Genomic DNA, 24,191 nt, shown 5'->3' on the forward strand with positions numbered 1-24,191 from the left:
AAATAAAAAGTAAAAATACCACCAATAAAGAAACAATTTTGTCTTCAACAATTTCAGTAGTCATTATCTGGCTATTTATGTCTATGTGAAGGTAAACATTTGTGTGAGTCAGTGTATAAATCTGTACTGTAATTTAATTTTGTTTTACATTTTTAGGGTTTCATTGTTTCAATGACTAGTTTCAATTCACAGGTATTGTAAGCTTTCAGTTTCTTTCATAAAGTTTACAATTAAATTACATTTACTACAGTCTCCTGACAGATTTCTGGTCTTGGTTCTTCTTTATTGTGCAGTGATATACTGTATGGTAACTGCCCTACATTTTTTTAAAGAATACAATGTATCTGAATTCAAAATCAATGTGAATACCTTACAATTTTTTAAGAAAAAAACAGTTAGACATGTATGATGATAACGAGTGAATTTCACAAGTGATGGAGCCCTATTCCTCCCAGCCTTGTAGCCATTTGTCCTTCAAATGTTACAGCAGAGCACAACAATACCAAAACAATCTTTCTATGTAATCTGCCCAAGGCTTTAACTCCCAAAGAAACGTGGATTTAACTTTGTACAAAATAGTAACATTTGATTTAATGCTATTTAGCAGTTAGTCAAGATCATAGCTTTGAACTTTCTCAAAGCTGGTAATTCAGTGTGTCTTTAATACATGAACAGCTTCATCCCCTGAGGAAGCCATGTCCACAGATTTAGGTCTTTGTCAGCAAATTGGACTGATATCCACAGCTCAGAATTACACTACACATTTTCTTTTACAAAGAAATACAAGGCTCCCTGTTTACTCAGAAAGTCTTTCTATTATGTTGAGGCTGCTTTAAAAAAAAACTTTTAAAACTTTTTTTATGGCTATCTTAATGTTTTAACTCTTTACCGCACCCTTTTTAAAAGAAAGAAAATAATGTATTTAGTGCATATATTATGTTAACAAAACAAACTTCACTTTACCATAGGAAGTGTTCCCAGCAATCCTGTGCAGGAACTTCATTTTAACTGCTCATACCTACAGTTGCATCCTTTTACAATATATGAGGAATGAGATTTGCACTAGTCAATAAGTTGAAAGGTTCACAGTTTGGTAGAATATTTCTAAAACTACTACTTTAGCACCAGAACATTGGCTGGTTTCACAATCACCTCTGCCCTCTGTTGTGAAAAGGACCGTGAGGTCCTTCAAGTTCTCTAAATTGGGCAACTGCAATTCCTCCCCAAACCTCCAGAGGGCAAGCTACTCTTTTTAAGTGGGTGGTCATGATCTCAGATTTGGAGGAGCCATTCATCCTGATAAGATGTACAGCTACAAACTAATCTAACAAACAAATGCCTCATAATGCCAAGAGAACAGAATCATTCTCAAACAGTAAAGACACAACTCTCAAATGCTCAGAGTAGATGCACTAATATCCTGTACATGAAAATCTTGAGGAGGAGACAAAGATAAAGACAAAGTTCTTCACCTACTTTAAATGGATATAACTTAATGTTGTGTATGCAAATTACAGTTCTTGGGAATTCTGGGACTGAAAGATATAGAGCAGCAACTTCACCTAGATATTGCAAGCATCCACTAGCTTAGCATAAGCTTTTTTCTAAATCCATCAAAAACTCATGAAGATAACGGGCAAACCTCCATAACCTTTAAAATATCTGCAAACACAAAATGTTGGTCCTATATTCCATGGCACGGACAGATTCTGCAGTCTTCCTTTTGAATATAACATTTAACTATCAAACAGAGACTCTGTTCCAGAATCAGTTTTGGCTTTCCTATGTAAGCCTAGAATTTTGATCTGTTGGTAGGTGTTTTTCTTTTTAAAAATGGAGACTACCACCCCAAGTGCTGATCCATACAGCAGTGAAGAAACATCAAACAAGACATTCCCACTATATTCACTGTACCATTTATTGTGGGGTCTATTGCAACTACAGAGATTTTAATGACTGCTGTAAGCTCAGAGAAATAGATCCAGTCCCAACCAATGACTTTGCGACTGCCCTCTTCTTGGATGGACAAATATACAAATTTTAAGTGTTCCTCCTTTATCCTCTTAACAGCTTCCCAGTTAAACTCTGATTAGATTGATAGTCTGAGCAGCATTCCACCTACCCTTTCAAAGCTATTGACTCATTTACCATAATCTCTTTGGGGCCAGTTTAAAGTCATTCCTAATGGTCTCATCAACACATCAACTTGTAATCCTACCATAAAATTGGAATTTGCTGCAGTTACTGAGTCTGACCCCAAAATAGGCCATCACACAAAGTCAAAAGGCAAGCTTAATAGGCCTGCACTCACCAAAAAACTGGGCTCAGGGGCCTCATGCATAAAGCCATGTGTAGAATTCACACTAAAACATGGCGTACGGACAAAAGTGGAAATGTTCGTATGCACAAAAAAAATCAGATGCATAAATCTGTGCGTACGCCAACTTCCAGGTTCTTCCGCTCCATAAATCCCGGTCAGCATGAAAAGTAACGCACATGCACGGGCCTGCTGCCACTCCCCAACTCCTCCCAGAATTACGCCTCTTTGAATATGCAAATCAATATAAATAGCTCTTAAACTCAGCATTCTGTGAAAAGGCAATGGCAAATTCACAGGGGAAAATAGAATAATTTCAGCGAATACCAAGTGGAGGCAAGGAAAAACATACTATTTGTTGGTTTAAACAGTGGTATAAACAACAAAAGGAAGTTGATCGAGTGACATAGAGTGTTGGAGATACTCGAAAGCTCAAGTTCACAAAGTTGCACAGTGCCCGAAACAAAAAAGAAGTTGTCAGATATCAAAGTTTCCATGAAAAGGCAAGTCGTAGCCCACCATCTGAGTATCATATGGAAGCTTATTAGGGTACAGAGAAAAGAAAAAAAAATAGGGACACAGTGGGAAAAAAGCACAGAACTTTAATCTCGAAATTTCCACTTTAATCACGTAGTTTGTCATTAAAGTAGAACATCATAAACATCTTAAGATCGTTTAATTTACTAGTTTCTCAAGTACCATCGTAATTAAAGTAGCACGTTAAATGCTTTGTTTTGTATGTGTTCTTCTATGTGCTCTATGTGTGTGAATCACTACGTGATTCTTAAACTGGCTTTCTCTTCCTCTGACAGGACACAGAATCCATTACATTCATGATATTACAGCTCTCTGAATAATTTAAATACCGAGATGTATACTTGATATCATTTTCATGATAGGAATTAAAGTATGTTATTAAACATGGGAACATGGTGGCACAGTGATAGTGATGAGCTGGCACCTCGTCCAGAGATTGTTCCTCCCTCCTGCAAGATGCTTGCTGCGCCGTGCGTGACCTTCGGTGAAATAATTTATTGCAGCAGTACTGTCTCTTTCAAATGTACTAACCAATTCCTGTCCTTCCTTTTCTTTCTCCAAGTAACCAATCGCCACATGATCAGCTCTGTAATAGATGTCAAGCCATCTGTAGGCTTAGAATACAGATTCTTCAAAACTTTTAAGGAACATTGAAATATCTTCATAGTACATGTTTAATTATTCTATCCATCTATCCTTCCATTGTCACGCCAGTCCCAGCAAGAATACAGCACGGGGCAGGAACAATCCCTGAATGGGCGCCAGGTTATTGGTAGTTCTGAGACACTTTGTCCTCACATGATTAATTATTAACAATATAGATTATTTAAATAATGTTAACATTTTATCGGTATAATATAATAAACATATTTTGCTGCATTTCATCTTAAAAATGATATCGTCATCATATGTAAATATGTGCTTTATAAAGTGGCTCAGGTTGTGCAATATTATAACTGTATCGCAGTTCAGTGAGGTAATTGTAAATATAAGTACAAACAGTTCTACAAGGAGCACTTGATGAACTGATTGATTGTGTTTATAGTTCTTGGGATGAAACTGTTTTTGAACCGCGATGTCCCTTCCAGAAAAGGGTCTGAAGCGTTTGAAGCATGAGAGCAGTTCAAATAGCGCATGGCTGAGGCAGTGTGTGCTTGATACTGTATACCAATAATTCTCTTTCCGATCACAAAACACAAAACAAAGTTTATTTATTAAATAATCATAAAAAGAAAATGATTAACAAGCAAAAGGCCAAATATATAGGCAAAAATGGCAAGCCTTAAAAAGGCAGTTTAAGGCAAACATGTCCAATCTGTGACCCCAAAGCTGAATCAAAGAAAAGAGCAAGAAATCTTCAAAACCAGAAAATACAAATATAAGAAGATTCTAATGGGTGGGGCCAAGAGTTATGATGTGTTACTCACGTATTAATGAAGTGATAGAAATGAAATAAATACAGTGCATACTTTAATAGATTTGTAAACAATCCAATCACATTCGGTGCTGGAAATGGTCACCTGCTTTTTGCAAACACAGATTGACAAGGCACTCCATATTGGCAAAGGTATCCACAAGCATTGTAGGGGTGATGGCAGCATTTTCCTATTCAGTGTTTCGCTGTAATTGTTCCAGTGTGTAAGGTTTGTTTGTAGGAAGTCCAGAGGTGACAGGTCAGAGGAAAAAGGTGGCCATAGTCCCTTTGAAATGACGCAATTGCCAAAAAAGTATTCAATTTGTGCCATGCTGTGAGCTGACGTATGACAAGTTGCCCCATCTTACTGGAAATAACCTTCACTGATCTCATGATCATCCAATTCATTCACAAATAAGTCCAAAAGAGAGCCATGCCTCACTTGTTTGTGCATTTATCCAGGAATACGGTGATCTTTATTTCGTTTGTATTGCTTTATTATTAAGAAGTAATACATCATAACTTGGGGCCCCACCTTTAGAATCACCCTGTAGTATTTGCAGCAATGTAAACACTCCACAACTTCTTAATGAAGGTCTGAGAGACCTAAACTATAAACGCTATGGCCGCTCCTCAGCAGTGATGTAAAGGTGGACCCGGCTCTTGGGGTCCTCCCACAGAAAACATGGAGCATAGGCAAACAAAACACATTATATATTAATATTAAATAAGTATTCATTACAATATTAATACATATCACATAATAACAAAAACACATGAAAAAAAATTTGAGAAAAGCAGAAATATCACAAAAATAAATAAAACTAAGCCAGGGAACAAACCCTAGCTGAAACATAACACACTGCATAGGTCTTGAACTGCATCCATTCAGACCCCTTTACTTTCACTTAACATAAAATAATGAATAAGCTCTCCTGGGGCCTCATGTACAAATGGTGAGTACGCACAAAAATGTTGCATACGAACGTTTCCACGCTCAAATCGCGATGTATAAAGCCTAAACTTGGCATAAAGCCACAAACATTTTCACAGTAGCTCTAACCCTGGCGTACGCAAGTTCTCCGCTCGGTTTTGCAAACTGGCAGCACCCAGCGTCAAAGCAGTGCTGTTGTTCCTGTGTGGTTACCCTTTCTTTTTTAGATCCACATCCCTGATGTGGCTTTACCATATACACTGAAACTAACTACATATTGTTTATTAGTTTAAGGCATCTGATTGCAATTAACCTGTAACAATATAATGGTTCAGGGAATAGCCAAAGTATTCCAAATACCATAGCTGCTTTAGCATTGTTACTCTCACTGCACCTTCTTCTTCTTCTTTCAGCTGCTCTCGTTAGGGGTTGCCACAGCAGATCATCTTTTTCCATATTACTCTCACTGCACCACTCAGAGTATTTATATCACTATATCTGAGTGGGGAATCACAGATCTACAGCAGCTGATCAGAAAGAGAATTATTGGTATACAGCATCAAGCACACGCTGCATCAGCCATGCTGCCTATTTGAACTGCTCTCACAAGGCAAACGCTTCAAAGCCTTTCCTGTACGGACCTCGTGGTTCAGAAACAGTTTCATCCCAAGAACTATAAACGCACTCAATCAGTCCATCAAGTGCTCCTTGTAGAACTGTTTGTACTTATAAGTACAATTACCTCACTGTAAACTTGCACTACAGTTATAATATTGCACAACCTGAGCCACTTTATAAAGCGCGTATTTACCAGAGGTGGGTAGAGTAGCCAAAAATTGTATTCAAGTAAGAGTAGCGTTACTTCAAAATAATACTACTCAAGTAGAAGTAAAAAGTAGTCATCCAAAAAATTACTCAAGTAAGAGTCCTCACAGGTGGCGCAGTGGTAGTGCTGCTGCTTTGCAGTAAGGAGACTGTGGAAGATTGTGGGTTCGCTTCCTGGTTCCTCCCTGTGTGGATAGCGCTTTGAGTACTGAGAAAAGCGCTATATAAATGTAATGAATTATTATTATTATTATTATTATTATTATTATTATTATTAAGAGTAAAAAAGTATTTGGTGAAAAGACTACTCAAGTACTGAGTAACTATTTGATCATAATAAATTATTTATTTTTTAGAAATGTAATAAGACAACATGCTAGTTCTTCACTCATTGAAGTGATGGTTAAACTTCAGCAGGAGTTGGCTCTCAAGGTTCTTGCAGTGAAGCTGTGACCGTTTAGCAGTGAACAGGAGCCCTACGTGACTAAAAAGTCTCTCACAGGCTGCAGACGCAGGAAGAACTGTGTTGACTTTGAGTAACTGCTTCTTGATGCGAGGAAAGGTATGCAATAGATCCATACCTCCAACGGATGGACATGAAAGGTACCTATCCAGCTCTCCTGCTTCTGGTTTTCCTGACCCCATGGATCCAAAGAAGTCATCTTCATCAGAGAGGCTGCTGTTTGTGCTGACATCATCCAACTCTGTGTCTAGGTGATGTCTGATGAAGACAAGGCCTGTGGAAAGATGAATGGTTTTCAAAAGAATTACGTCTGTGCATTATTCTTACTCTTCTACTGTATAGGCTGCCAAGCTGCTAATGTTTGACATGAAAAGCTCCCTGAGCTTCTAACTCTTGCCACCCAGTGGTTTTGTCACTGACACACTGTAATCCTAAATGACAGTAACATTATAAAGATTGATATATGTCATTGTCTCACAATTAAAATCATAAACAAGTATTTTAAACAAGTATTTACCAGCTTTTAAGATGCTCTCATCTGTGATCCAGGATGTTCTGAATCTTGGTAGGAGTATTGCTGCTGCAGTCAGCTCAGGCTCTTTCATGACGTCTCCAAAATGTTTCTGGATCCCTTCCCGCAGGGCATTAACAAGAGGTCTACACATGTTGCAAGATGACTCCAGCCTCTTCAGCTTCTCCTGCAACTGGTAAAGTGTTGGCAGCAAAAAACCCATATGCACAGATGATTCCCCTTGGAGGATGTTAAGGGCCATGGCAATGGGCTTCATGACAGCAGTGATACTCAGAATATATTTCCTCTAATGCTGCAGCAAGAACATCAAATATGTGTGAGCCTTTAAGAGGTCTACAAGCCAATGCAGCAGAATGCCTCTCTAGAGAGGTTTCATCTATCCAGTGACAGGTGACTCCTAAGTAGCTATGTTGTCTGGCAGACCAGCAGTCTGTTGTGGTAGCAACATAATTCACTGTGTTCAGCTTTTTGATGATTATGCTCTTCATGTTCTTTGTAGCTTTCTGTATTTTTGAGCATAACAGTTTCCTTGTCATTACTGTACACTGAGGTTGCAAGGTTTCCATCATAGTCTTGAAAGATGTTGTCTCAACTACAGAGAATGGTTAGTTGGCCTCACATACAAACGTTAGCACAAGCTTGTCGAACGTTGCCTGTGTTACCTGCCGAGAGCCAGTTAGGGAATCTGTGACTTTTGCATTCTTCATAGGTGGTTCACTAGAAGAGGAGGACTTTCGTTTTCTATGGGAGTCAATTAATTCCGTATATGTCTGCATTTTGTTGGGGTGAACCCTCTGTTGACAGAAAAAAATGGCAGGCTGTGAGTCTACAGGGGATAAAACCATGAAAATACACTAATTTTCATAAATTCAGTTTCATTTGCTAAAGTTAACTTAATTATACTAGAATTTGAGGTGATTAATGGATTAAATCTAAGCGTACAGTGACAGACTACTGTGGTCGCCACATTTCTGTATCTACTTATCCAGCAGAACAAACTGCATTTTTTTTTAAATAAAACAGCTAAACTTTGATGTGATGTTTTCTAAGCAGGCTCTGGCATTACATACCTGGACTCGATTGTTTGTCAGTTACCAAAACCATCTTGACCATTGTGGCAGGTGGCCGGATGTGGTCATCAGCCGCCTGCCTATTTAAGGAGCCGCCCTCCCTCACTCAGGGCTGGAGTCAGATGAGGAGAAGGACGAGGTCGGAGAGGAGGCAGCAAGGAGAGGCCTGGCGAGAAAGAGAAAGAGAAAGAGAGGTGGCTTAAAAAGGAGCCTGGACTTTGGGAGATTGTTGGGGTTTGTGTGGCGGTGCAATTTAAAACTTTGTATATAGTGTAAATAAACGTGTGGTGATGGCTTTACATGTGTCTGCCTGTCTGTGTCTGGGCCGCCCAATTCACACCATTCATAATTTGCGATAGTTGGTAGTTAATGCTAATTCATTCCTCCATGAAAAATGTATTGTAGTCTGCTTAGCTTATGGCACCATTTAACGAAATGTTTACAAAAACTTAAAGGGTCTATCAGGGCCGGAGTGGGACTCTTTTTCAGCCCGGGAGTTTCATACTTCAGACCGGTCCACTATATACAGTATACACCCACATGTCATTTTTAAAACTGTCAGCTCACCCTTTCTTTCACATGGGTGGTTGCATATTCACTTCAAGCTCCAGTCCTCTACCAGAGGTCTGGGAGCTTGAGGGTTCTTTGCCATATCTTAGCTGTTCCTAGGACTGCACCCTTCTGGACAGAGATCTCTGAGGTTGTTCCTATATATATAAAGACACTAAATTATACCTCTCCAGCAATGTTTTTCTTAAATATCACCTACCGATTAAAGGAAATAATACTTTACAAATTCTGATTTATTTTCACAAGTAGGCAAATGAGTCACACAATAACGCAATGACACATTGTCAAAAACAATGTCTTTTATGACAAATTTCTTCCTTCTGTACTTTACATTTCTAAATATCCAACCCTTAACCACAAATAGATCAAATAAAACAAAAATATTTGCACTGTTCTTTGTTTGTTTGTTATACAGTGTAACTTTCTTGTATAATGTTTTTCCTCTGTATCTTCATGAACACATGGCTAACTTTAAAGGATTAATGAATGCCTGAGCAGCAGACTGGTTTCTGCAACCTTGTTTATAATCACATCATTGTCCAAAGAGGATTTCTTTCTCAGTGCACATGAGCATATATCTCATTTAGGTGGCATCAGTGTAACATAAAGCAGTGCAAAATACAGCACTGCCTGCAAATTACTGTTTAAGTTTATAAATCATGTAAATTAATTATGTGGCGTTATGGAATATAACGTAGTCTGTGTGATACGAACAAAAGCTTTGCAAATTCATAGCTTACTTACTTTTTTCACCGTCTCCACTTAGACTTTTACTCTCAAACTGAAGGGGTTTTTAATGAAAAAGCCACTCAGTTTGGAGCATTTGGCCACGTCATTTTCAAGTGTCTTCCGTTTTTTTATTCTCGCCTTTTCAGCACCACCTTTGCTTTTTTTTACCATCCATCTACTCTCGGGCGTCTCTCAGGGGAATGTAGCTCGGTAACTGCAGATCCTCTCTACTATATGGCTCTGGGTAACAGTAAATCAACCCTACACACGTTAAAGCAGGTTACACAGTCAGCGCTGCCTGGGTGTACTTGTGAGTGCAGAAGCAGTAGGTGCAGCATAGTATGTGATATGTATGTTGATTCTGATTTAACACAGGCCTTCGCGGCCTATAAACCAAGCCGGCCCACCAGGAATTTTCCCGTTTCTCCTGATTAGCCACTCTGGGCCTGGGGTCTATATAAAAACTGTTTTAAGATTGGGATTCTGTAACCTAACAAGACTAACATCTGCCTAACAGCAAAAAATGAACTTATGTAAAACTTACCGCAACATGTTTCCTCAGGTTAGACGTTGAGTTTTTATATGCTGAAATGACCGTTTGTTTTGGCAGACACAGAAGACGTTTCATTATATAGCTGTTCGTTTGCACTGTGTGTAAGCGAAACATGCTTTTTATATGAGGCCAGGGGTGTTTATCCTCAGCCTCTTCAGTTTTAGCATTGGAGACAGTTGCCTCTGCCATTTTTCATGTACTCTCTTTCCTTATCCTCTGTCTGTGAGGAGTTTGTGCCGCTATGCCGCCACAGTTTGTGTGTGGTCATGTGACTGCATGGCTACATCTGATTGGTTAAACTGAGTCATGTGATTATTGTTGCTATGTCTGATTGGTGAAACAGTCATGCAGTAGATCCACTGGCGGCTTCTCTCTGGCAAAAATATATCTAATGTGTAAATCAAAATAAAGTAACGAGTTGAGTGTTGCCTAATATAGCGGAGTAAGAGTAGCGTTTCTTCTTCACAAATGTACTCAAGTAAAAGTAAAAAGTATGGTGCAGTAAAACTACTCTTAGAAGTACCATTTTTTTTAAAAAGTTATTCAACTAAATGTAACGGAGTAAATGTAACTCGTTACTATCCACCTGTGATATTTACATATGATGACGATATCATTTTTAAGAGGAAATGCAGCAAAATATTTTTATTATATTATACAGATAAAACTTTAACTTCATTTAAATAATCTAAATTGGTAATAATTAAACATGTGAGGACACGGTGCCGCAGCGCTAGTGAGGAGCTAGCGCTCCGTTCACAGATTGTTCCTGCCTCACGCTGTATTCTTGCTGGTGCTGACGCGACACTGGAAGGATGGATGGATGGATAGAATAATTAAACACATACTACGAAGATATTTCAATGTTCCTTAAAAGTTTTGAAGAATCGGCGTTCTAAGCTTATAGATGGCTTAACGTCTATTGCAGAGCTGATTGTGTGGCGATTGGGTATTTGGAGAAAGAAAAGTAAGGACAGGAATTGAGGGTTAGTACGTTTGAAAGAGACAGTACTGCTACAATAAAGTATTTCATTAAGGTCACGCATGGCACAGCAAGCATCTTGCGTGAGACATGAACAATCACTGCGCCACCGTGTTCCCATGTTTAATAACATGCTTTAACTCCTATCATCATGAAAAGGATATCACGTATACATCTCAGTATTTTAATTATTCAGAGAGCTGTAATATTACGAATGTAATGGATTCTGTGTCCTGTCGGAGAAAGAGAAAGCCCAGAAGCACGTAGTGATTCACACACATAGAGCACATAGAAGATCAAATACAAAACAAAGCATTTAACGTGCTACTTTAGTTACGATGGGATTTGAGAAACTAGTAAATTGAACAATTTTAAGATGAAGTTTATGATGTTCTACTTTAATGGCCAAATAAACAACGTGATTAAAGTGGAAATTTCGAGATTAAAGTTGACATTTCGTGCTTTTTCCCACTGTTTGCTTTTTTTTTTCTCTGTACCCTAATAAGCGTTCATGTGAAACTCAGATGGTGAGCAATGACTCGTCTTTTCACGGCGACTTTAACATGTGACAACTTCTTTTTTGTTTCGGGCACTGTGCAACTTTGTGAACTTGAGCTTTCGAGTTTCTCCAACACGCTATGTCACTCGATCAACTTCCTTTTGTTGTTTATACCACTGTTTAAATCAACAAAAGTACGTTTTCCTTGCCTCCACTTGATATTCGCTGAAATTCTTCTATTTTCCTTCGTGCTTTTGCCAATATCTTTTCACAGAAGGCTAAGATTAAGGGCTATTTATATTGATATGCATATTCAAAGAGATGTAATTCTGGGAGGAGTTGGGGTGGGACAGCAGGCGTGTGCACGGGCATTACTTTTCATGCTGACTGGGATTTATAAAGCGGAAGAACGTGGAAGTTGGCATTCGCACAGATTTATGCATCTAGATTTTTTTGTGCTTACGAACATTTCCGCTTTTGTGCTTACACCATGTTATAGTATGAGTTCTACGCACGCCATTATACATGAGGCCCCTGGAGTCAGTAGTCAAACTTATAACAATTCCTGTCACTGCCCAAAAAGTTTGTTTTCAGAGTTAATGCTACAAAAAGAGGTGTGTCTGGTATCAGCCTCCTTAATGAGACCTGGCTCGTCACCTTACTAGAGAAATCTGAACTTATTCAAAGAGCCAGTGTCCACTATAATGGTCTTGTATGTTTGGGTCCATTCCACTCATGTCTGTTACCCAACTGTTTCATTTGTGAATGACACAGCTTTGCTAAAGAGCCTCATTTCATTAAAATTAACTGGCGGAATTTGGTTCCAGGGAAGAAAAATGTAGCACTTTTCAATTCAATAAATGCAGTTTTGTCTCCTCTTCATATAAATCTTGGACTGATGAAATAATTTGCAAAGGTAACAGAAAAGGAAAGGGAAGGATTTAAATATCTTATACACGTTTCCACAAATACCTAATGTTAAGATTAAGGTGTGGCACTTTTCTGGGTCCACAAATCAGACATGTTGTGAATACTGAAGAGTGAACCCTATAGAGTTTGTTCGGCATGAGTTTGGTGAAATCACAGACATTTTTGTGAACTTTGCTGGACTCTGCAAAACATATTAAAGTCAATGGGGACTAAACTAGCTTTGAGTGACTTATACTATTTCAATTATATTTTAAGTGTCTGTGAGGTTTAGAGATGCATCTACTAACTATGTTGGTCTGATCACTGTGGCCAAAAATGTGTTCTGAGCTATGAGGCTGCAGTGCTAACCACTGCACCAATGTATTTGTTTATATATATACTGTATATATAAACATATATGGCTTGTCCCATTGTTAGAAGTTGCAGCACCTGGTACAGCTTCACATTTTTCTTGTGTTTCTGATCTCTGTGCAGATGCTTTGCCCTTTTTTTCCATGAAGAAGATAGAAACTCCTTGTAAACAGTAAATTTTTATCTATAATTATTTCACAGAGTTACACATTTTTCTTGCCTTTAAGTCTTATTTTAGATCATAGCTCCAGCATATGGCTAATTATGCATGCAAATTAGCTATGCGGCGATGGTTATATATCCGGTGGCAGTACTCATAATATTTTCATTATTGCTGGCTAATATACCCCTAAAATTAAAAAATTTAAATACTCCAAGTTTTTTTTTCTTAAACTCATACAGGATGATAGGCTGGAGTACTGATTGGGTGGTATCACGTAAGCCCAAAGCAGCTCTACAATGATATTACAGTGCACATGCATGAAAGTTCTGTTCATGACTGCTATAGCTGTGAGATGTCATGTTGGCCTTGCAAAACATTTTGGGGTGCTGGGGAGAAAATGTTTTACCCAAGCTGACCATCCCAGAAAGTTAACATCATGGCCCAGAAGGCATGAGCTTATTCAGTGCGAGCAGGAGCATGCAGGTGGCCGATTGCTTGTGCTATAACAAGCTTGACCTGGCGGCAATCAATGCATATGTACTGTGCAAGGCATGTACGGGGTCCACTGAGAAAAGAAGAGTGTTCATGGCTCACCTTGCAAAAGAACTTTGTCATCGCTTCTTACTAGAAAAGGCGATGGAAAAAGAAAAGGAGGATGCAACATTGACAAGCTTCTGTTCCAAGACAGCTGCTTTCCCCAGGAAAGTAAACTGAATCAGTGTCAGGTGCCCTTTCAATGTAATAGGAACCGAGGCATAGAGAGAAGTGTGCACATTGCAGTAGGTACACATGTCGTAAATGTAGGAAGGACGGCCCTTGGGTGTGTGGGAAATGATAACATTTGAATTTGATAATTGCATATAGCGCGGAACTGACCTCTTTGTACTATTCTTTCCTCTGCATATCCTGGAGTACAAAAGAAACAGAACCATACAGCAACATGTGGAGACTGGCAAGATCAGGGAAAAAAATAAAAAACACGCGGTCACCGATTACAACAACAAGATGTTTTGCGAATGAATATGAATAATGTTGCATCCGTGCCACAATGTTTTCCAATATGTACTATACAGGTAATAAAATGAATAATTCCAAATATCATATATACCTATGTCTCTGTTTTTTTTTTTTTTGTCATTGCGGCTGACAACATGGACCATAAGATGCATACTAATTCAGCGTGAGCAGGAACACTCAATAAAACTGAATAATAAAAAAAATCAAGTGACAGTGAGATACGAATAAGGCAGATTCACCAGCATTTGTGTGTCAGCTTTTATCCATCCAGATCAGAGAATGTCCAGTTCCATTGTCTCAAAACACCACTCACATCTACAGTTATTCCCAGTTTCAAATAAAAACTAACAGCGTCAGATACTGGGGAGGGGGGTTGTAGTATATATTTGATCTTTGGACTTCAGGCTTCACACATTATATAGTTTATGCCTACATTTTGTCATTTATTGCTAAAATATGAAAAACATTTCTGTTTTAACAATGTTTTTATACAGATTATTGTAGAAATGGAACACACATGAAATGTATGTGTTCCAAATAATGATCTATTATTTCCACTCTAAAACTCCAGCACTTCACTCCCAGATAATCAAGGCATGAGCTGGGAGAACTTTGCGCCTGTTCAGCGGTGGTGGGGGGATGGAATAGTAGGCTGCTTGCTGCTTGTCTTGATCAGCACATTTACAAGACAAAAGACACTGTCAGAGAGGTGCAAAGGGATTTAAGGTTTTTTCATAGGCTTTGGTAATTCTAGTGTTAAATGTGTCAGCCCACCCAAAAATGCCACCCTAAGAAGCAACCTAAACTTCCTTAAGGACAGGCAACATCAACTTACTATATACAGTATAAAATAGAATGACTATGAATTTGTATTGTAGAACAAAGATAATTTTTTGTTAGGAAATGATGCCTTATTTTATTATTCATAAGGGTTTTATTAAGACTTTTGAATCTAACCTTGAATACACAACTGTTACCAATGCAATATATAGTAATGGCTGGTAAGGCCATTAAAATCAGCTCATTCATTCCATTAATAGAAAACACATCTCTTGTGTATGCTTTTGCAATCTTTTACCTAGCTCCAGTTGTCACAAGAGAGTAATGTTCTTTCATATTTTAACCAAGGTACAAAAAGGAGAGACTTAACTTTGCTGATGTTGGTGATGATCTATAGCAGTGCTTCATTTATTTTTCAGGTATTTCAGAGGCCTTTTTTTATTTCTGCTCTTTTTTCCTAATTGTCTTTGGAGGACTTATTCTGATAGCATTTACTGTATTTATAATGCTAGGCCTAACTTCAAGAAAGAAATCGCTTCTGACAACGCAATCAGAAGATTACATGTTTTTCATTCTGCCACATATAGATAGCTTACATTTATAGCTCTTCGGGAAGAATTCACTGTGCTTATTTCTGTGTCACTTCTTTCATGTACCGTATTCTCTTATCTCTAGCTTTCTGAGAGTGTTTCAAGGCAGAGGAAAAGATGTTTTTTATGGTTCTTTTAAAAATCAATATTTTTTGTAGACAGTGTTATTATCTACATACAGATATATTAAATATTGTAGTGTAGTGAAAGTAACGTTGTTGCATTTATTTTCCTATGGCCACTGCAGCAAGCCAATGTCGTTTGTTATATAAACCTGCCCTCCAAAAAAAAAAAGCGTTTCACTGCAGCAAGTTGACATAATGAGGATAAGCCAATCAGGAATCATAGACAATCACTGTCTCCATGCTTAACTGCACTGGAAAGAAAAATTGTAGGCTGTCTAAGAGATAGCACATCAGCTCAAATGCTCCTTTGGGATTAAGGCTGCTGCTTTAGATTTTGAGAGGTATGCTGGAGTGAACAGAAAAAGCACATAAAAGATATTTGTCAAAATTAGTGTGTTAGAGATTATTCTTTTAAAAATAATCCCTAAAGGAATCTAGGTCTTTGGTGTCCATCATTATTGATCTGAATTTTAACATTTTAAAGTAAGCAAAAAAGGGAAAAAAAATCATTCGATGAATAGAATACTGTACATTAGTTGTGTATTTAATTAAAAATTGAGCTGATTTTCATTATTGTTTTGCTATGAACAGTAGGAATGTGCTTGTTTGATAAAATCCTATGAGCTGTCATATGTGAATTTTTGTTGCTGGGAAACTCTATTATACCTAATTTCTGTTTCACCTAAGGTGATAAGAATGGATCAGTTACAGTCCAGAAGACAAAAATAACTCCATATTTTATTTACTCTTTGAATCCACTTAAATACCCATAAAGTAAGTTGGAAAAATGAAAAACGATAAAAAAAGAACTTAACTAAAACACAATAACGAAATTATACATTAATTCTGAAAACTTCTGTAGAGTCTACCTGCTGTGCACACTGCAGGTTGTCCTCGTTGCTGACACATTTTTTTGCAGACATGCTACTTACTGTTTGTCCTGCACCCTTCATGGCCCAAACTTGCAGACTTTAGTCATAACGAAATTGGAAAGCACAAAACATGATCAGCTCTTTTGGGCAAGCATTAAAGCAACCTGCCTGAAGATTTTCACTTAACGTTGATATTCAGTATGGCCATTCAGGTTGTGCAAGTTCAGTCTTCTGTTGGTAGCATGGGCAAACAGAAGAGTTACATCGTTATTATCTTTCATTTAAAAAATTACTTAATTTTTATTTTGAAGTTGACCAAAATAAACTATTTTAACAAACTTAAAAATGTGTAAGAATATGTGCATATTTCCATCCATCCATCCATCCATCCTATTCCGCTTATCTGAGATCGGGTCGCGGGGACAGCAGCTTGAGCAGAGATGCCCAGACTGGACACCTCCCTGGTGGTGCATATTTCCTAACATACAATTTAAAGTTCTGTTGAAAATACTGTTGAAACTGAATTTACACGTCTAAATTATAGTTAAAAGCACGTAATAACATAAAACCACATACAGAAAACTTTTTGCTTTTGAAAGCAAAATATACAGGTGAATGGACAATGTATAAACATACTAGAACATTTTTTTTAAATGTATGAAATTGTTAATCTACCTAACTATTAATACATTGACTGAAATCTTTGACCACACTTTGTACTTGAAAATCGGAAAGCAGCCTACACATATTCTATGAGCACTTGGCCAACTGGATATCCAGAGTGTTCCTTTTAACACCATAATGCCACAGGATGGAATCAAATGCTGACAACTCAGGCCAAACAGGGTTTGTCCTTGCTAATGGCACCCTTCTCTAAAGTCCCATTTTGGTCCCAAGAGAGAGAACCTGATCTGAATGTTAGTGACAGTAAGTGTCAAAATGTAGCAGAGTTGATTATCTAATGACCTAAAGGAAACAATGTAATCTATGGTGCTGTTGCAACCCAGAGTGGGCTGTCAAGTAACAGTTCAGGGGAGATAGCACCCTTCAAAAACCATCTCCCCCTGTCCTTCTTTTAAGGCGGCGCCCAGCCAGGTAAAGACGCCAGCCGCTCATCACAATACATTTATATATATATATTTTTTTAGGCCATTAGAAAATTAGTTATACAAAGTTACACAACTTTTCCAACAGACAAAATTGTAGTTCAAAAGCAAAAAGAAATAACCAATGAGATCATCTAAACAGAGAAAAACAGCATTAAGTATACTGTACATTCAAGAAATAATCCTACAGTATTTGTGTTTATCAAGCAGAGCTTAAGTTTTGAAGGCATATTCTGCAGAGAAAGACATCTTTGCAGTCAGATGCATGATTAGTCACTTAGGCAGTCCGAGTTCTCCTTTGCCTCAACTGGCTGTGATGGCTGCTTTCTGTTTTCTGAGTCCCTGAGTGTGATACTTTGTAATGGGTGTGCCATAAAGAGAACCTGGTTACTTTTACATGGACTATCATCAGTTCAGGAAAGCAAATACAGTTCATACACTTAATATATTATGTTTCCTGCTCATTGTATAGTTTATCACACTGTACACTTGATGTATAACAAGTCTTAACAAAGTTGATGTGCAAAAACAATGGAGTGCTTGTCTGCTATACAGGAATACAGCAACAGTGAGAAAAGAAGTAGGTATATTGTATAAGATGCACAATGCAAAACCTGCAATTTCCTTTTCGCTGTCAGTTGCTCATTCCCACCTTGAATGAATTGCATGAGTCATTTTCTAACTGCCATTCCTCCTTCTTTCCTGCCTGCATAAACTTAGCAGTTCAGTGCATATCAGCACTTAGTGAGAAATGGTACAAAGTGCCTAATAATGTGGGGACTCTAGGCACAAATTAAACATTGCTAATGCATTCAATAGTTCAGCAGACATTTGACTTTTCTGTCTGTATATTATATGTGCAGCCATTTTGATGGAGTTATTTTTCTAAGACAGAGGTAGAGCAAAAAAAATCAAAAATGAACACTTTTAAAGTATTTTATAAATGTAATCTTAATGATAAGATTTTTCAAGAATTTTCTTTTTTAAATTGGGTGTCCTTTTGTTATAATTCAGGTAATAATATTGGAAATAACTGCCTCTCCTTCAGTGTTAGACCCTATCATGTGGCCTGTGTTGGCAGAAGTGGTTCCAGCCCCTGTTAACTCAAACTGCAATTAGAGAGGGAGAGAGGGGTTGGGAGTATGGCCTGATAGCGTGTTGCCGCACCCACCATACAACAAACCACCTGGATTGGGACCCGTGTGCAGTGGGTGACACCTCCGTAATACGCTGAACATTGTGAAGTTTTTTTTATGGTGGCTGGAGTGCCAGTCCTGCCACAAACCTCCAAGTTTTCACTGGAAATTGGAGGACCTCCTTCCACGGCTGGATGCAGATTAATGTCGTTCCCAGGATGAAGCAATTGCAGTGGAGTGGAGTCACTTTTGGTGTTTAGGGGATTGGAACAAGCAATCTTCCGATTGCCAGCGCAGATCCCTAGTCTCAGAGCCACCACTCCGTCCATAAACTGCAATGAGAAGGTTTGAAAATAAATGAATGGATAAAATTCCCACCACTCCCATACAGGGAGAAGAAAAATTGAATTGTACATGTTTACAACTTTATTAAGGAATTCAGTCCTTAAATACATATAAAGTGATGAGTTTATTTTATTCATGATTGTTTTACTGGTACGCCAAATGTATGCTTCAACTACTGATGCTGTGTGTTTTGTTTTTCTTTTGTTGTTTTTTTAAGATCAAGTGTTATGTCTTAAAATTATGCATTTTGGTCTGCTTCACGTTGGTGAAGTAGTAGATTATTGTAAATAAATCGACCTTTTAAAAATGTTTACTTTTTTTTGGTTCTTTCAATTTGTTTTGTTTGCTAATAGTGCCATCTAAACACGGATGGGCTGTGTCCCCCTCCTTGTGACAACAGGCTATGGCGTAATAAAGAGCTATGGGCATTATTCAGAGTTTAATTGGACAGGAACTGGAACCCTTTGCCCTGAAATTATACGGCATACTGCACTAGTTTGAGCACAGGCAGAGACTGACAAGAAGTACTGTCAATGTATTGCTCTGAATGACAAAAATGACCAGGTTCCCAGCAACATGTACAACTGTCTTTGAATAAGGTTAGAAATGGAACATTTTGCCTGTTAGAATTGTAGGTTCTTTGTGAATGATATATCTAAAATTCACCTTTTTTTTTTTTTGTTCTTTATTTCACCTTATACAGTTTCTTGTATTAGGAATTTGTTAGTTTTCACATACCCCTTGGGGTCAGAGCACAGGGACAGCCATTGTACAGCACCCCTGGAGCAATTACAGGTTAAGGGCCTTGCTCAAGGGCCCAGCAGAATAGGATCTCTATTGGCAGTGACAGAGATTTGAACTGGCAACCTTCGGGATACCAGTGCAGATCCTTAGCCTCAGAGCCACCACTCCGCTGTATTGGTTTCTCTAATAGATTACAGCCTGAATAATTCTTTCTCCATAAATTCAGTGTTTCTTAGGTAAAAACAAGGTCCAACAGAAGCTCCAGCTCCAATACAGAAATATGTTGTTGCTTACTTGCTATGATTTTCTTTTTGTCCCTTGGCTTGCTCCTTTAGCCTGATACTAGGATTGTTAATTGCCAAACATTATATACTAAATCTAATTAAATTCTTACCTTTTTAACCTTTTTGATTCATTTGAAAATGCTGCAAGTCATTTATTCGGACAAAGATGTTATTGTGTTTTATATTGGACAGGTTGGAAACTGTCTGTTGATTCTTGTTCCTTTTTAATCATTGACAGCACTAATAGAAAAACCCTTTATTTTATTTAATTCAGTGTCTTAAAAATCAATCTGCTGCAAAATCTAATAATTTATAGAAGTGGATATACTAATAAGATATGTACATTTTAATTAGGCAGAGAAGAACTAAAGAAAAACTAACTAATAATGACCAAAGATTCCCTTTGACGGATACTGATTTCACTTGCCTATTTGCTTTCAGATGTACAAAACAATTTACATATTTATATGGGTCAGGACACATTAAGGCTTAATAATGTAATTTCCATTTTGAAGAGGCAAAAAGAAAATTAATTTGAAATTCTATTTGTAATATAAGACTGGAATTAAAGGGAGTTTGTGAAGAGTTGCAGAATGTATATCTGCAAAAAGGGAAAAAATATAAGGAGAGTAATACACTTGATGAAGTCTACACAAAAAATATGATGTGTCGCTAAACTCTTGATTTTTTCAGTGTGAAAATAATGTTTACATATTTCCGCCTGAGTTGGATTTTTTTTTCCTTTGCATCTTTGTAGTCATGTTCTTGCCAAGATTTTTACATACCTTATGGACCACTCACTTTATTCCTTATCTTGGGCAGTCCCAGCTGCCATGCTGGCAATAGCTGCCACACATAAAAGAGTAATCAGATACATGATGACTAGACTAAGATGAATATAAAAAGTGTACCATTCTCTAGCATTAGAAATTAAATGATACGCAGTAATTTATTTTTCAGTTTTTCACATCTATGTAGACGTGTTCCTGAAACAAGAAACAGTAACACTTTAGGTACTGCAAAAATTATGCATTTACTCTAGGGTTGCCAGACTAGAAAATTAGAAATATGGGACACTCTTAAAATCTCTCTCTTTATTACTATATATATAAATTTATACATGCCCCTTACACGTCCAGACCAATAAATTATATAAAAGTAGAGACATAAGTTAAAAACATAAAGCAAGCGTTTTAATGATTTATGAGGAAAACAAAAGTAAAATCATTTGAAAATTATTTAATACAAGCTAAAAAAAATTCTGTAAAAGTGAAATCATTTGAAAATATTTGTTTAATACAGACAACAGAGAAATATTATTATTTAATGCAGGCAGTTAGAAAAAAAAAGTGGGCCGTGGCAAGTAGTAACAAAACACTTTGTTGACACTGTATGTTGCAGTGCTGATACAGAACTGCACAGCAGTGCGGCTGGAAAGCAAAACGGTAACAGTGTCGCTGTCCTCAGCCAATCATAGCAACTGAACAAGTTGCAAACAGGCAGCAAACAGTAGTTTACTCGTTACATTTGGGTTATTTTCATCAAGAGAATCTGAGAAAAGAAAGAATAATTAGTTATAAAGTTACAACTAAGTACCGTAAGAAGGAAGTAAAAATATATTTTTATTATGAAATTTGAAAATGAACTAAATACGAGATATTTGGGTGTCCCTAAAAGGTCAGTATGGGACAGGGGACAAAATTATCAAATATGGGACATGTCCCATATATAAGGGACATTTGACAACCCTAATTTACTCTGATGTAACAAGACAGTAACATACACATCTGTATATCTTCATAACACTTACAAAGCATCAGTAAAGATTTTATTCATCTCTGCAGTGTGACCTACTAACAACACGTCACTTTGGAGTTATTTGAGGTGGCTTAATCACACACATTTCTCTCAATATTTCATATTTAGTATAAGACCTGTTCATTTTCACCAGTAATTTTACCATCATGACAATATGCCACACTACACAGAGATGAATAACCTATCCACTGATGTTTTATAAATGTTATAATGACCAAAAAAAATCCTTTGTTGATGTCTTGTTACATAAGAGTAAATGAGTAGTAAATGCATTTGTGCAGTACCTAAACTAAAGTGTAACCAAGAAACATACGCTATAAATCACAAATGCCAGAAATTTGTATTGGAGGAAAGTGTTAAAATAGTCATTTTTAAGCATTTATCCTTTTAGTAGAAAAAATAATACAAATTGGTGTTCATTTTTATTTAAAAAACTTAGCAATAAATTGGTAAAAGTCATGCTATGCAGCAGGTGAAAAGAAGACAAAAAACATGGGCAAAATGTCCTCCTATAACTATGTGAGCAAAAAGAAGCATACAGGACCTAAACATTTAGTTTCACTACTGATACACACATCTAGCACAGAACAGAAGATATTTGGAAGTCACTTTTAAACATATAGTCTTTTTTTATTAAAAAAAAAAAAAGCAACTGAATGTGTAGTGTTCATATAGATGAATAGTTACAGGTTTAGGAGAAAATAGCATGTTTCATTTAAGGATGATTCATTAAATTAATTTACAGTTGGAAATTGACATACTATTTGTAGAGGGTTGTATCTTGGGGGAATAAACTGATTAAAAGCTGAAATTATTAAAATAATTGTTTGAGATACAAGATTCTGCTCTAATAAAAGTACATTATGTGGCTTTGGATAGCAACATTAACAGTTTGTTTTAGAACAAAAAATAAAGTTTAAGTGAGCTATTCATAACTAAATTGAAAACTCTATAAACATGAAATCAATGAAAAGATGTTTTACCATACGATTTCAATCTAGACGTCATTCTTGAAAATCAGAAGTAATCTGCTCTGATAAACGTTCACTGACTAAATCATGCACTATAAGGAATACTTCTTGTTTAATGTAATTTGTGTGAGATCTTTTTAAACTAGGGGATGGTTTTGTGGTGCATAATTAGTTTTGCTGCCGTTTAACTTTAGGACACTACTGTAAAGTGTTGGTCAAATCAATTTCTGTTTGCATTTTTAACATTTTTCCCATATCTGCATGTGGCTACTCTGTCCTCTCACAATCAAGATATTAAAAGGCAATTCTGAACTTTCCAAGTGAATGTGGACGTGTGCAAGTGTGTTACCTGTGAGGGATGGCTGTCAGATCCAGGACTAATTACCGCTTTTTCCCCATGGTGCCACCATTTGACCCTGTAATGAAACAGATTAGCTCAGAAAATATATTTAATGCATTTGGCATTCCTTGCTTTGTAGATTTTGCTTAATAAAAATCATTTTATTGGGATAAGGTTATTGGAACTGGGCATTCTTCAAAAAACTTATATTACTTAGGTAATTTGTGATCCTATTTCATTGCTTTTCTTTGTCTGGGTTTTAGGCTCTGCGAGGTCCTTTTATAGCAATGAGAAGGGGTGTGTTTTTCGTTAATAACCCACCCTAGATGCTGGTATATATTCAAGTTAATTTGTTTAATTTCTGATGTAGCTCACTTTAGCAATCATTTATTTGTTAATTTAGCAGGCTGTACTTTCAGCACTGCTGCATTCCTTCATCATATCCCAGTTATAGAAAGATAGGCTAAAAGAATGACAGAATAATTTTTATAATTAGTAATAAGTACCCGTTATTAAGCAACAAACACAGAACAGGGTTTCTGCATATATCCATCCACTATGAGTAGATCATAACTGCTGAAAATGGAGGTCACTGTGCCACTGGTAAATTGCTTCAGTCATTGATATTTCCATTTTTGCGGAAAAGAATCGAAGAGGACTGCCCCGTCTGTCTCTTACATTTATTTCTGTGATTTCTGCCAACTGAGTCAATAAAAGCTCATGTCCCTGCAGCATTTCTAAATATCTGGGGAAACAGTGAAGTGTGAAGACATCAAAATGTATTTCTCAGTTTGCAGCAGCATTTTGAGCTCATTTACATGGCTAATATGACCCTGCAGCTTGTCCAGCTGATTCTCAAAACGCTAGAGACTATCCATTTACACAGGATGACAGGGTTGTTTGTTTCAGACTCCCATTTCACCCTGTGTGCTGAAGTGCTTCACTCTTTTTGCACCCGAGGACTGGTGTTTTTGTTTCATCATTGAGATGAAAGAATTCTCCCGAGTTCACTTTGTCATTGCCTTTTAGAATGTATGTAGCTCAATTAAGTTCTTACATTTATAATCGTCTTAGTTGGTAGGGTTTGAGATCTCCAAATTGGCTGGAGTCAGGCATATTTTATTTTATGGATGTACACTAGTAAAGTTCCAGGGATGGATTTTACTCTAAACTGCAGTTCCAGGTTTAAAAGGA

General features: G+C 37.2%; 2 protein-coding genes across 2 annotated transcripts in view; one reads left to right on the plus strand and one right to left on the minus strand.

Annotated features, from left to right (window-relative positions):
• Window positions 1-24,191, plus strand: part of tmem178bb (transmembrane protein 178Bb) — a 746,292-nt gene that overhangs the window by 293,210 nt on the left and 428,891 nt on the right. The window lies entirely within an intron of this gene.
• Window positions 6,315-7,282, minus strand: LOC127528779 (uncharacterized). Its single transcript, XM_051929650.1, has 2 exons — window positions 7,008-7,282; window positions 6,315-6,764 (listed from the first exon to the last, which is right to left on the minus strand). The coding sequence occupies exons 1-2, from the start codon at window positions 7,276-7,278 to the stop codon at window positions 6,412-6,414; spliced, it is 624 nt and encodes a 207-aa protein (XP_051785610.1). The 5' UTR covers window positions 7,279-7,282; the 3' UTR covers window positions 6,315-6,411.

This window comes from Erpetoichthys calabaricus, chromosome 1 (assembly GCF_900747795.2).
Source record: "Erpetoichthys calabaricus chromosome 1, fErpCal1.3, whole genome shotgun sequence".
In the NCBI taxonomy this organism is placed as follows: domain Eukaryota; kingdom Metazoa; phylum Chordata; class Cladistia; order Polypteriformes; family Polypteridae; genus Erpetoichthys; species Erpetoichthys calabaricus.